The sequence below is a fragment of the Geotrypetes seraphini genome, chromosome 8 (genome assembly GCF_902459505.1).
Source record: "Geotrypetes seraphini chromosome 8, aGeoSer1.1, whole genome shotgun sequence".
Lineage (NCBI taxonomy): Eukaryota > Metazoa > Chordata > Amphibia > Gymnophiona > Dermophiidae > Geotrypetes > Geotrypetes seraphini.
Window position 1 is genome coordinate 16536500 of NC_047091.1, and position 12363 is coordinate 16548862.

A 12363-nucleotide genomic window follows, 5' to 3' on the forward strand; every position below is an offset into this window, starting at 1 on the left:
AGTGTAGCATAGAGTCACGGAAGGAGGAAGGGGGCAGTGAGGAGGGTGAGGGGGTCCCGGGCACCTCCTACTTCGCTCCGCCACTGCCTGTGGTAACTTAGTTATCATGCACTACAGTAATTTAAATTGTGTTAGTGCCCGTAAACTTGTATTAGAGCCGTTAACTTGTGTTAAGGGGCAAATAATGTGACAGTGCCCTGAGGCAGCTTGGTAACTATTTCCGAGTCTAGTACTGGTTGACGCTTGTGAGTGTGTGAGCATTTTTCTGTCTCTTTGTTGTGTGTATATCTGTTTGCTACATGTGATGTACTGACCGTGAGGAGGTCCCTGGGATTGGTTTCCCTGTATCTGTTCGCACACACCAGCAATAGCCGGTAGCCTGATGACATTGCACAGATCTGAAGCTCCCATCTCCCTCACATTCTGGGATAAAGGCGCCCTCGTGTTGGTGCTGGTGGGCCTCATCCAAGGCATCTCTCCGTTCACGTTCACAGGAAGGTGGATACTCTGAGGAATAAATACATTTATGTGACTCTTAAAAGATAACAATATACATAGAATTACATTACATGATAGCATAGTCAATAATGGCATTAAAAAAAAAAAGATCAAATTAGCCTATCCAGGTCATCCAACCATGATTCTTCCACTTCAGGTAGATAAGCATAAAACACTAGTGTGGCTTTGTAAAGGAGGACCTTAATTACTAAAACTAAAATACAGTCAAACCTCGGTTTATGAGTGCACCGGTTTGTGAGTGTTTTGCAAGACGAGCAAAACATTCGCAAAATCGGCGCCTCGGAAACCGAGTTTGACTCGGTTTACGAGCGCCACCCCCCCCCCCCCCCGGCGATTCAGCATCCCCCCCTGTTTGCACCCCCCCCCCCGCAATCCTACATCCCCCCCCCGAGCACCGCAACAACATCGCTTACCCCGATTCAGAATCTCGGAGAGAGTGAGACCAGAAGGCTTTGAGCATGCGCAAATGCTCAAAGCCCAGTCCAGCCCAGCACAGGGAAGAGGGAGGATCTCCGTCGCACCGCCCAGCGCAGGCCAGAAGAGGGAGGATCTTCGGGCACCGGCACCTCCTGTGCATTGGTGCTGGTGCCGGTGCCTAATCGGGGTAAGCGATGTTGTTGCGGTGCTCGGGGGGGGGGGAGATGTAGGATCGCGGGGGAGGGGGGGTGCAACGCGAGCGAGGGGAGGATGCCGGTTCACAGGGGGGGTATGGAGCAGCGTCGGTGGTCTCAAGGGGGAGGGGATGGAGCAGCGCCGGTAGCCTCAGGGGGGGGGAGGAGGAGGTGGAATGAATCAAAGCGAGTTTCCCTTACTTCCTATGGGGAAACTCGCTTTCATATACGAGCAATTTGGTTTACGAGCATACTTCTGGAACGAATTATGCTCGTAAACCAAGGTTCCATTGTAAATCTTTTTTTTTTTTCACTTTTGTTGCTTGGTGGTTTTATTTTTCTAATCATTTTGTTCTGTCTTTAAAATCACCAGGCGACGAAGGTAAGAAAAATGATTTATTTTCATTTTAGTAATTAAAACGTGTCGGCTCTCAGAATTTACTTCTGCTGTCTATATTTGCCACTGTACGAATATAGAAGGAGTTGTGAGGGGTGAGGGATGCTTTATATATTTATTTAATTAATTTGTTTTCTATCCCGTTTCCCCCCCCCCAAAGAATTTTAATCACAATTAATCATGATTAATTGATGTGCAGCCCTAAGAATAATAAAATTACTTGTCAATAGTTTTCAAGAACCAATCACGTCAACGAATGATGCTTGCCTGGGTGGTTGTATCCTTACGCATGCAGACCCTCATAACGACGACAGATTCTTGCATTTGCGATGTACTTGTAAACTATTCTAGTGTATAAGTACTAATGAAGGGAATTTAAAAAAAAAAAAAAAAAGGTAAAATTCTGGAATCTCTCGTGGCACACCCGAAATTTCTTCAGGGCACACCACTGTGCTGCAGCACACAGTTTGAGAGACACTGCTCTAAATTTTGGTTGATCTCTTTGCCTCTCCTCCACCTCGCCCTGCCTTTTTCTTCTCCCCTGTGCAGGCTGCTTACCTTGTGGTCGTTTCACCGTGCGATTCGGTTTAAAATCCGGGATGATAATTGGTATAAGAAGCGGCAGAGATGTTCCTTCTGAAATAAAGAAAAAAAAAAAAAAAATTCCAAGCAGTTTAAGGTTTAAGAACTGAGTTGTGAAAAAAAAAAAGTGGAACAGGTCGCATTATTGGTATCATTAGTTTCAAGTTCAAGTTTATTAGTTCTCAATATCCCGTAAATCGTTCTACAACTAAGTGGCTTACAATAAACCCATTGCAGATACAAATGACATTTAAATTAAAATATTAATAAAGCATCACAGAATACAAAAGGAGAAAGGGAGAACTTAAATTTGTTGATAGTAAAGTGAGGGTAAGGGTAACACCTAAGGGGGGGGGGGTTAAGGGGCAGGCTAATCGTTTGACCAGAATGTTCTAATTACGAATTTTAGAATCAGTTGCCTAAGTAAAGGTCTTGAGGTCTTTCTTAAAAGTAATGGGAAGGCTGAAGCTTAAGGTGAGTGGGCAACACAGTAACACACACACACACAGTAGATGACGGCAGATAAAGACCCGAATGGTCCATCCAGTCTGACCAACCTGATTCAATTTAAATTTTATAAATTTTCTTCTTGTTAGCTATTTCTGGGCAAGAATCCAAAGCTCTACCTGGTACTGTGCTTGGGTTCCAACTGCCGAAATCTCCGTCAAAACCGACTCCAGCCCATCTACACCCTCCCAGCCACTGAAGCCCTCTCCAGCCCATCCTCTCTCAAACACACATATGAAGACCGTGCAAGTCTGCCCAGTACTGGCCTTAGTTCAATATTTAATATTATTTTCTGATTCTAGATCCTCTGTGTTCATCCCACACTTCTTGGAACTCAGTCACCGTGTTCCTCTCCACCACCTCCTTTGGGAGCACATTCCAGGCATCCACCACCCTCTCCGTAAAGTCGAATTTCCTAACATTGCTCTTGAATCTACCATCCCTCAACCTCATATTTCATAGTTCCGGATCCTGCAGTGAAAAAATGGAATTATGTATGGAGGCGGAACGAGGCGGGGTTATGTGTCTGGGGTTTTCTTATCAAAATATGGTCACCCCATGTTTGAGAGGTCCAGAATTATGCAGAGTCACAGAACCCACATTACCTTCTTCCTTGTGATGTGCACGAACCGGAGGGTTCTGTTGAGTTGACCGAGGTCTCACCACTTCTTCTGCATTCAAGGGAGCAAACAAAGGGAAAAGATATTTATTATTCAGATGAATGCAGGGCCAGATTTCTGTATAAAAAGTCATGCAAGTCATGGCTCAGGATCTCACAATACGAGGGACTAGTATTGTGAATTACTTTAACAATTACGAATAATGTTTGCACGCAATGTATTTTCAGCATCCTCTTCCACGAGCAGGGAAAACTATTATGCCTAAAATGTGCTTCCTATTTAATCACGGGAAGGGGGGAGGGGGAACTCTTAATTGTTATAGCTTAGGGGCCACAGTATACCCAAATCCATTCCTGGATTAATGCTATCTGTTCTTAAAAAGAATTAGACATAGAAACATGACAGCAGATAAAGGCCAAATGGCCCATCCAGTCTGCCCATCCGCAGTAACCATTATCTCTCAATGAAATGTCTAAGTCCAACCAATAGTGGTACATTTATTAGTCACACAAGCTCACGTGTGCCTCTGTGCGTTAAGGGGAAAAGAAATACAAACAGACACTTTAATTTGCACCAAGAAAGCGTTTCCAGCGGGAGTATTCAGAGATTACAATGAAACCAACCGCCCAAAGTGCGGTGGTAGCCAAATAAGCAAACAAGATGCTAGGAATTATTTTAAAAAAGGGATGGTTAACAAGACTAAGAATGTTATAACGCCTCAATCGCCCCTTGGTGCAACCTCACCTGGAATATTGTGTTCAATTCTGGTCTCCTTATCTCAAGAAAGATAAAGCGGCACTAGAAAAGGTTCACAGAAGAGCGACCAAGATGATAAAGGGGATGGAACTCCTCTCGTGTGAGGAAAGGCTAAAAAGGTTAGGGCTCTTCAGCTTGGAAAAGAGATGGAAGAGGGGAGATATGATTGAAGTCTCCAAAATCCTGAGTGGAGCAGAACGGGTACAAGTGGATCGATTTTTCACGCCGTCAAAAATGACAAAGACTAGGGGGGGACACTCGATGAAGTTAAAGGGAAATACTTTTAAAACCAAGAGGAGGAAATTTTTTTTTCACTCAGAGAATAGTTAAGCTCTGGAACGCGTTGCCAGAGGTTGTGGTAAGAGCGGATAGCGTAGCGGTTTTAAGAAAGGTTTGGACATGTTCCTGGAGGAAAAGTCCATAGTCTGTTATTGAGAAAGACATTGCTTGCCCTGGATCGGTACCATGGAATGTCGCTACTCCTTGGGTTTTGGCCAGGTACTAGTGACCTGGATTGGCCACTGTGAGAGCAGGCTATTGGGCTTGATGGAGCATTGGTCTGACCCAGTAAGGCTATTCTTATGTTTGTATGTCCTTTAAAATGCGCTCAATTTGTGAATTCTGAATGCTCTTTCTGGGGCTTTTGAACCTGTTGGCAATCTTGTGATGGTTAAGATTTTGGTCTCGCTTCAGAGTTGCCTCTGTACCATGACTAAATAGAGGAGACATGATAGAGACCTACAAGATCATGAAGGGCATAGAGAGAGTAGAGAGGGACAGATTCTTCAAACTTTCAAAACATAAAAGAACAAGAGGGCATTTGGAAAAGTTGGAAGGGGACAGATTCAAAACGAATGCTAGGAAGTTTTTCTTTACCCAGCGTGTGGTGGACACTAGGAATGCGCTTCCAGAGGGCGTAATAGGACAGAGTATGGTACTGGAGTTCAAGAAAGGATTGGACAATTTCCTGCTGGAAAAAGGGATAGAGGGGTATAGATAGGGAGCTACTGCACAGACCCTGGACCTGTTGGGCCACCGCGTGAGTGGACTGCTGGGCACGATGGACCTCGGGTCTGACCCAGTGGAGGCATTGCTTATGTTCTTATTATCATTTACAACTAAAAACGTACCTCACTAGTCCCCTGAGGAAGGCATTTGCCGAAACTGGGATCCTAGTTGGGACCGCAACAGAAGAGAGTGATTCTCTTTGCTGGACTATTTCATGGACTAATAAATATAAGCACTATTGGTTGGACTTAAGATATCTCACTTGTCTTTTTTGTGTGCATTTGCTTTGTCATTTTTTTTCGAGGCAAGTTTTGCGCTTTCCTTGTCTTCTGTTACCTTATAAAGAATTAGGTCATTCAAAAAAATGATACAAAAGGACCCTTTGTTCTAGTACAGAAGTCCTCAATACCCCATACCCATAAGAAAAATGCCAGTCAGTTCAGGAAATACAAGATGGCATCAGGCCCCATGATTAGAAGCCCCAAAAATAGCACTGCTTACTCTGGCGCCTGGATGCCCCTCCCAGCTCCCAGTTCTTTTCATCTTTCACCATGTACAGGCACAGCAGTAATTCATCGAAAGCAAGGTAGCACGGGCCGAAAATAAAGAAGCAGATGCCCTCTTGTTAATGTTTTGGAAGGGGGGAGGGAGAGTATTTGAAGGCAGGGAGTGTTTTTAGCTCTGCCGTCCTGTCCCAATGATCCAGGTTGCAATGGGAGGCAACTGGGGCATTTTCCCTAGAGTTGCCAATATTATAAGGTAAAGAGAGCCTGCAGGAATGAGCATGCCAGCTCTTCGGGGGACCTCAGTATTCTGTCTGCTGGAAGGCTCTCAGGGGGGACATTATCAGTGTGGGCTACTATCAAGACAGGTTTTACTGTTATTAGTATATACGAGAACAGCCATACTGGGTCAGACCAAAGGTCCATCTAGCCAAGTTTCCTGTTTCCAACAGAGGCCAATCCAGGTCATAAGTACCTGGCAGGAACCCATAGTGTAGCAACATTCCAGAGCTGACATTGTGATGTCATAATGCCTCATTCCACCAATGCCTATGAGTCAACTTCATCAGTGATATCACAATGGCTTGACTGTCCTATACTTGGTTCACATAAGAACAAAATATAATCAACCCAAGTGGTCAAAATATCGCTTACTCATATACAAAGTAATTACCACTTAATATGAAAAATACACTGTGTAGGTATCATAATCCTATTCAGGAAACCAGGCCTCAGATTCGGAGCATACGCAAAGTCCTATCATGGACTAGACGGTCAGCGTATTCTTACAGCTCCATACTCCAGTCATAGGCCAAATAGCTTAAATTTGATATTTTGATACTTTTCTTAAGTGAAGCTTAAATATTGTGATTAAAAGTCCAAAACTTTTAAAAGTGAAACTTAAATGCTATCCTAAAATTCAATCGTATAAAGTTTAAGCTTGAACCATATACAAAGTGTATTATCTATTTAATAGACAGCTGAGTTACTTATCTCAAGCAGTTTTTCTTTATGGCTTTCACGTCCGATTCTTTATTTAGCCTATTTAATGGCTAAGCCGACGCGGCCAGCGTTTCGTGGACATCGTTGTTGGTCCACTGCGTCAGTTATAAAGCATTTAATATCTTTTGGCTATTGGCCCTGACGCAGTGGACCAACAACGATGTCCACAAAGCGCTGGCCGCGTCGGCTTAGCCATTAAATAGGCTAAATAAAGAATCGGACGTGAAAGCCATAAAGAAAAACTGCTTGAGATAAGTAACTCAGCTGCCTATCAAATAAATAATACACTTTGTATATGGTTCAAGCTTAAACTTTATACGATTGAATTTTAGGATAGCATTTAAGTTTCACTTTTAAAAGTTTTGGACTTTTAATCGCAATATTTAAGCTTCACTTAAGAAAAGTATCAAAAAATCAAATTTAAGCTATTTGGCCTATGACTGGAGTATGGAGCTGTAAGAATACGCTGACCGTCTAGTCCACAGGTGTCAAAGTCGGTCCTCGAGGGCCGGAATCCAGTCGGGTTTTCAGGATTTCCCCAATGAATATGCATGAGATCTATGTGCATGCACTGCTTTCAATGCATATTCATTGGGGAAATCCTGAAAACCTGACTGGATTACGGCCCTTGAGGAGGGACTTTGACACCCCTGGTCTAGTCCATGATAGGTCTTTGCGTATGCTCCGAATCTGAGGCCTGGTTTCCTGAATAGGATTGTGATGCCTACACAGTGTATTTTTCATATTAAGTGGTAATTACTTCACATAAGAAGAGCCATACTGGGTCAGACCAATGGTCCGTCTAGTCCAGTTTCCTGTTTCCAACAGTGGCCAATCCAAGTCATAAGTACCTGGCAGAAGCCCAAACAGTAGCAACTTTCCATGCTACTGATCCAGGGCAAGTAGTGGCTTTCCCCACGTCTGTCTCATTTGCATAAAATAGGATGAGTGCTAACACAGCATAAGTTAGTGGTAAAATAGCCTATCTCAGTGATTCCCAACCCTGTCCTGGAGGAACACCAGGCCAATCGGGTTTTCAGGCTAGCCCTAATGAATATGCATGAGAGAGATTTGCATATGATGGAAGTGATAGGCATGCAAATTTGCTTCATGCATATTCATTAGGGCTAGCCTGAAAACCCAATTGGCCTGGTGTTCCTCCAGGACAGGGTTGGGAACCACTGGCCTATCTTAATGGTAGCCCACATTGATAAATTACCCCCAGAATTTGTCCCCGTCCCTGAGGTTAACCATGGGAAACCATCCCTGTGTCAATCTTTAAGAATGCTGGCATAGAAGGACTGAGGTTGAGATAGACACTAAAGGATGATACAGGATGGTTTCCCACAGTTATCCGCAGGGACAGGAACAAATTCTGTCCCCATATCATTCTCTGAGTGAGCTGATATTGTGATGTCATAATGCCTCATTCCAGCAATGCCTAAGGGTCAACCTCATAAATGATGTCACAAAAGCTTGACTGACCTATACTTGGCTCACTTTTATTACATATAGCAGTGATTTCATTTTCTAGAGACATTTTTTTTTTCATGGGGGGGGGGGAAGTTATCAGTGTGCGCTACTGTTAAGACAAGTTATTTTATTGTTATTTGTAACTAGGTCTCACTGCATAAAATGGGACCAGTGCTAAAACAGCATGAGTTAGTGGCCCACATTGATAAGTTTCCCCCTTAGTGTGAAGAGTTTAAGTCTCTGGTAACCAGAGCTGATATTGTGATGTCATAATGCCTCATTCCACCAGTGCCTAAGACTCAACCTCAACAGTGATGTCACAGTGAGTTGACTGCCCTATTCTTGGTTTACTTTTATTACAAAAAGCAGTGATTTTGACTTCTAGAGACATTTCTTTTTTCTTTAGTTGAAAGCGGAAAGGGCCGCAAAGGGCACAATACAAGGCAAGGATGAAAACACAGAAATAGTCATGTACAGCAAAGGCAAAATAAAAATACCAGAAAAAAAACCCGGACCCCTGGAAAGAGCCCCTGTAAGGAAACTCAGCAGAGGGAAACCAACCCAGGGATACCAACAAAGGACTGGGACAGCAGGGCAACAAGGCCAACATGACAAAATAACACATCTTGAGTGGTAGGGGGCTTACTTAAGATGTGTTATTTTAATGTCAACCCCAATTATTAGTAACTAGGTCTTGTGTCATAAAATGAAACCTGTACTATAATAGCAGAAGTTAATGGTAGCCCACATGGATAACTTCCCCACCTAAGCAACCTTACCAATGACATTCTAGAGCAGGGATAGGGAACTCCGGTCCTCGAGAGCTGTATTCCAGTCGGGTTTTCAGGATTTCCCCAATGATTAGGCATGAGATCTATTTGCATGCACTGTTTTCAATGCATATTCATTGGGGACATCCTGAAAACCCGACTGGAATGCGGCTCTCGAGGAATGGAGTTCCCTACCCCTGTTCTAGAGAATGGGCTTCGCAGGCCATTGGACATTTCTTTATGTACAAATGCATTAATAAGCCAAGGGTCAATCAACTGTTTCATTGGCTAGACGCTTCAGTACTACGTTTGATTAATTAGTGAATAGTGAACTTTGCACTCAGTTGTTTAGTGGACAGAAAAATTAACCTGAGCCTTTCTACTGGCCAAGCCTGGAGTTATAGAAGCTTACCTCTCCGTGATGAGTTTAGATCTGGCCATAAGGGTCTCGCAGGGTAAGGGCCTAAACGAAATGAATGAGGGAGATGGAACAACCAGTCAGAGGAATGGAAAATGGATCATGAGAAAGAGCAAAGGATTCATAATTATTCATTATTTTACAGTGCGTTGCTTTGTTCTCTTTTTAGCCTTCTCCGTTCTCCATTAGGTCCCGGGAGGATTAATTGTCCTGCCAAGAATCCTGCTTGGATGATCAAGGAATGCAAGCGTCTGCCATATAGAACAGCTGAGAATTGTTTTTAAATGAGTCTGGTGAGGTTTAGCTAAGCTTTTTATAATCTATTGTATATTGCGTTCAATTATTCTTTGGGGGAAGAGGGCAAACAAACCAGTCTGCCCCCTTTTACAAAACGGTGGAGCGTTTTTTAGCGCCAGCCGTGGTCAGAATTCCATGAGCGTCAGGGCTGTTACCACCGTGGCTAAAATGCACACTACAGTTTTGTAAAAGGGGGAGGGGTTAGTCTGATATTCAAAATGACTTAAATAGCCGGGAGAGACTCCTGGCCATTTAAATCGCTTGTTTGGGGCTAACTGTAGACATTCAGAGGCACTTAACCGGTTAGTGCAGCTGAATATCTGCGGTTGGCGCCTAAGCCCAAACCGGTTAATTTGTGAGTGGTCTGGAAGCAGAGTCAGCACTTACAGGTATGTGGTTAAGTCCTGATATTCAGCACTGAACTGCATAAGGTAGCTGCTTAAATAGGACCAATTCATCTCGTGCGGTTAAGTTTTGAATATTGTTCTTAACCACATAAGTATTAGCCGGCCGCAAATGCCTTGCTAGTCAGTTCCGGTGCCCGGATGTGATCTGGCATTGAATATCTGGTGATAATGCCAGTGGCAGCCAAAAAACCGCCAACCACTGCCAGCTGACTCTTTACCCATTAAAATATTTATTGCCCACAACTATCCACAGTTTTAGGTGGGATGAAAAAATGCATATATAAAACACAGTTAAGAACATAATAAAAACATAGACAAGACAATAAAAGAATAAGAAATCATTATAGTCTATCAATTTGACTATTTCTTCGGAACCAAACATTGTAGCACAGGCTATGTTGAGAAAATATTGGCTGCGCCATTGCTCCAGTGGCCTAACCCAGTGTTTCTCAACTTGTGCTTCTCAATAATTAATCTGCATGAAAGAAATTTGCATAGAATGGAGGCAGTGTATGCAAATCAAGTTTATGCATATTCATTGTGGATAGCCTGAAAACCTGACTGGCAAAGGGGGGTACTCCAGGACCGAGTTGAGAAACACTGGCCCTAACCCACTGTAAATGCAATGACCCTCCTTGGGCATCGACCCGCTCATTCTATAGCCTTGCTTGCACTTAGGTCTGGATTGAAAAATGGCAACGTTAGGTCGCTGGAATGGTCTTCACTAAGCTAGCATTTTGTAAAGGATGCTCTGTGCGGAGCATTTTTTCTAGCGGGGTGGGCAACCTCGGTCCTCGAGAGCTGCGACCCAATCAGGTCTTCAGGATATCTCCAATGAATACGTAGGAGATCTATTTACATACAATGTAGGCAATCCATGCAAATAGATCCTATGTGCATTCGTTGGGGAGACCCTGAAAATCTGATTGGATTGCAGCTCTCAAGGACTAAGGTTGCCTCCCCCCCCCTCCAGTGGTTGAAAACTGGAACGCTCTTCCGGAGTCTATCATAGGGGAAAACACCCTCCAGGGAATCAAGACAAAGTTATTCAAGTTCCTGCTGAACCAGAACGTGCGCTGGTAGGACTAGTCTCAGTTAGGGCGATGGTCTTTGACCAGAGGACTGCCGTGTGAGTGGACTGCTGGGCGTGATGGACCACTGGGGTCAGACCCAGCAGTGGCACTTCTTATGTTCTTATATTCTTACTAGCTTAGCATGCATTATGGCTCCGATTTTATAAAAAGCGCCACCTTTGAGCGCGATTGTCAACCATCCAATTTAAAGGCCCGATGGGACCCGTTTCGCCTCAGAAGGTACCCTTGAAAAAGCCTTTTGAGGCGAAACGGGTTCCCGTCGGCCCTTTAAATTGAAGCAAACAAGAATGGATTAATAAAGAAAATGATTAAGATTTATTTCTGTCATATTGAATTTTTTGGAAAAGAAAGAAGTTAAGCTTTGGAAGATTTCCCTTTATGTGTGAGGATTTATTTGGATGAGTTAAGGAACTTGCCCAGGGTCATTCTGGCCCTGGGACTGAACCTGCAACCTCAGGGGGATGAGGCAGGAGTTCTAACTGCTAGGCCACTTCTCCTCTCCGCTAGTATAGTGTTCCCCTGGTCATTTGCGGTCCCGGTCATTCGCGGTATTCTCCGACCGGGACTTCCTGCGCTAAAGTCAGGCTTCACCAGTCAGGAGCTGCGTGTCAAAGCAGCTCCTGATTGGTGAAGCCTGACTTTAGTGCAGGAAGAGGTGGTCGGAGCATACCGCGAGTGATTTCCTTCACTCGCCGGCACTCCAGCTGCCCTATCCTGCCTCTGCAGCTGCCCTCTCCTGCCTCCCCAGGCGAAAAACCTTATTCGTGGTTTTTCGATATTTGCGGGGGTTCCTGGAACGGAACCCCCGCGAATATCAGGGGAGTACTGTATTCTAGAACAGCAATTACATGCATAATTGCCAATTCAAAATTTGTGCATCATTCCAGCGCCCAACTTTAGAAAACCTGTATAAAATTACTCCCTATATGGAAAGACGGCATACAAACGTATAAATGTAGCTAACCCCTTTCTCCAATGAGAAAGAGAGGCTGTACAAACTACGTGGAAGGAAGACACCTGTGCAACGGCAGAACCCTAGGGTTATCATATGGCTCCAGAAAAAGGAGGATGGTTTGAGACATCCAGGTTTTTACTTTCATTACTTTCAACTGGACTAAAACCCAGATGTCTCAATCTTTCCTCCTTTTTTTCCGGGGCCATATGCTAACCTTACGGAAAGCGCACTGGTTATAAGAAAGGATGTCCTGGAGGTAGGAAGAGAAAGTTGGTGTTACCTGTGCAGTTAGGGGTCTGGTTGAGGACAGAAGTGCCACTGACTGGCTTTCCGTCCGTGGTGGCACACCAACAGTACCCAGTCTGCCTATGGCACTGCACCTATGATACGATGTAAAAACAGAGACAGCTAAAACACAAGAATCTTTCATGATTTAAAAGTTTC

The 12363-nt window shown here is 44.0% G+C and overlaps 1 protein-coding gene across 2 annotated transcripts in view; it reads right to left on the reverse strand.

The window, feature by feature from the left end:
* LOC117364491 (SPARC-related modular calcium-binding protein 1-like) overlaps window positions 1-12363 on the reverse strand; it is an 84967-nt gene that overhangs the window by 16200 nt on the left and 56404 nt on the right. For both annotated transcript variants that reach the window (XM_033953713.1, XM_033953714.1), the window contains 5 exons: window positions 12200-12299; window positions 9161-9211; window positions 3222-3287; window positions 2086-2163; window positions 315-507 (listed from right to left, as the gene is read on the reverse strand). In XM_033953713.1, the coding sequence (XP_033809604.1) occupies window positions 315-507; window positions 2086-2163; window positions 3222-3287; window positions 9161-9211; window positions 12200-12299 (488 nt within the window). The remainder of the gene's footprint in view (window positions 1-314; window positions 508-2085; window positions 2164-3221; window positions 3288-9160; window positions 9212-12199; window positions 12300-12363) is intronic.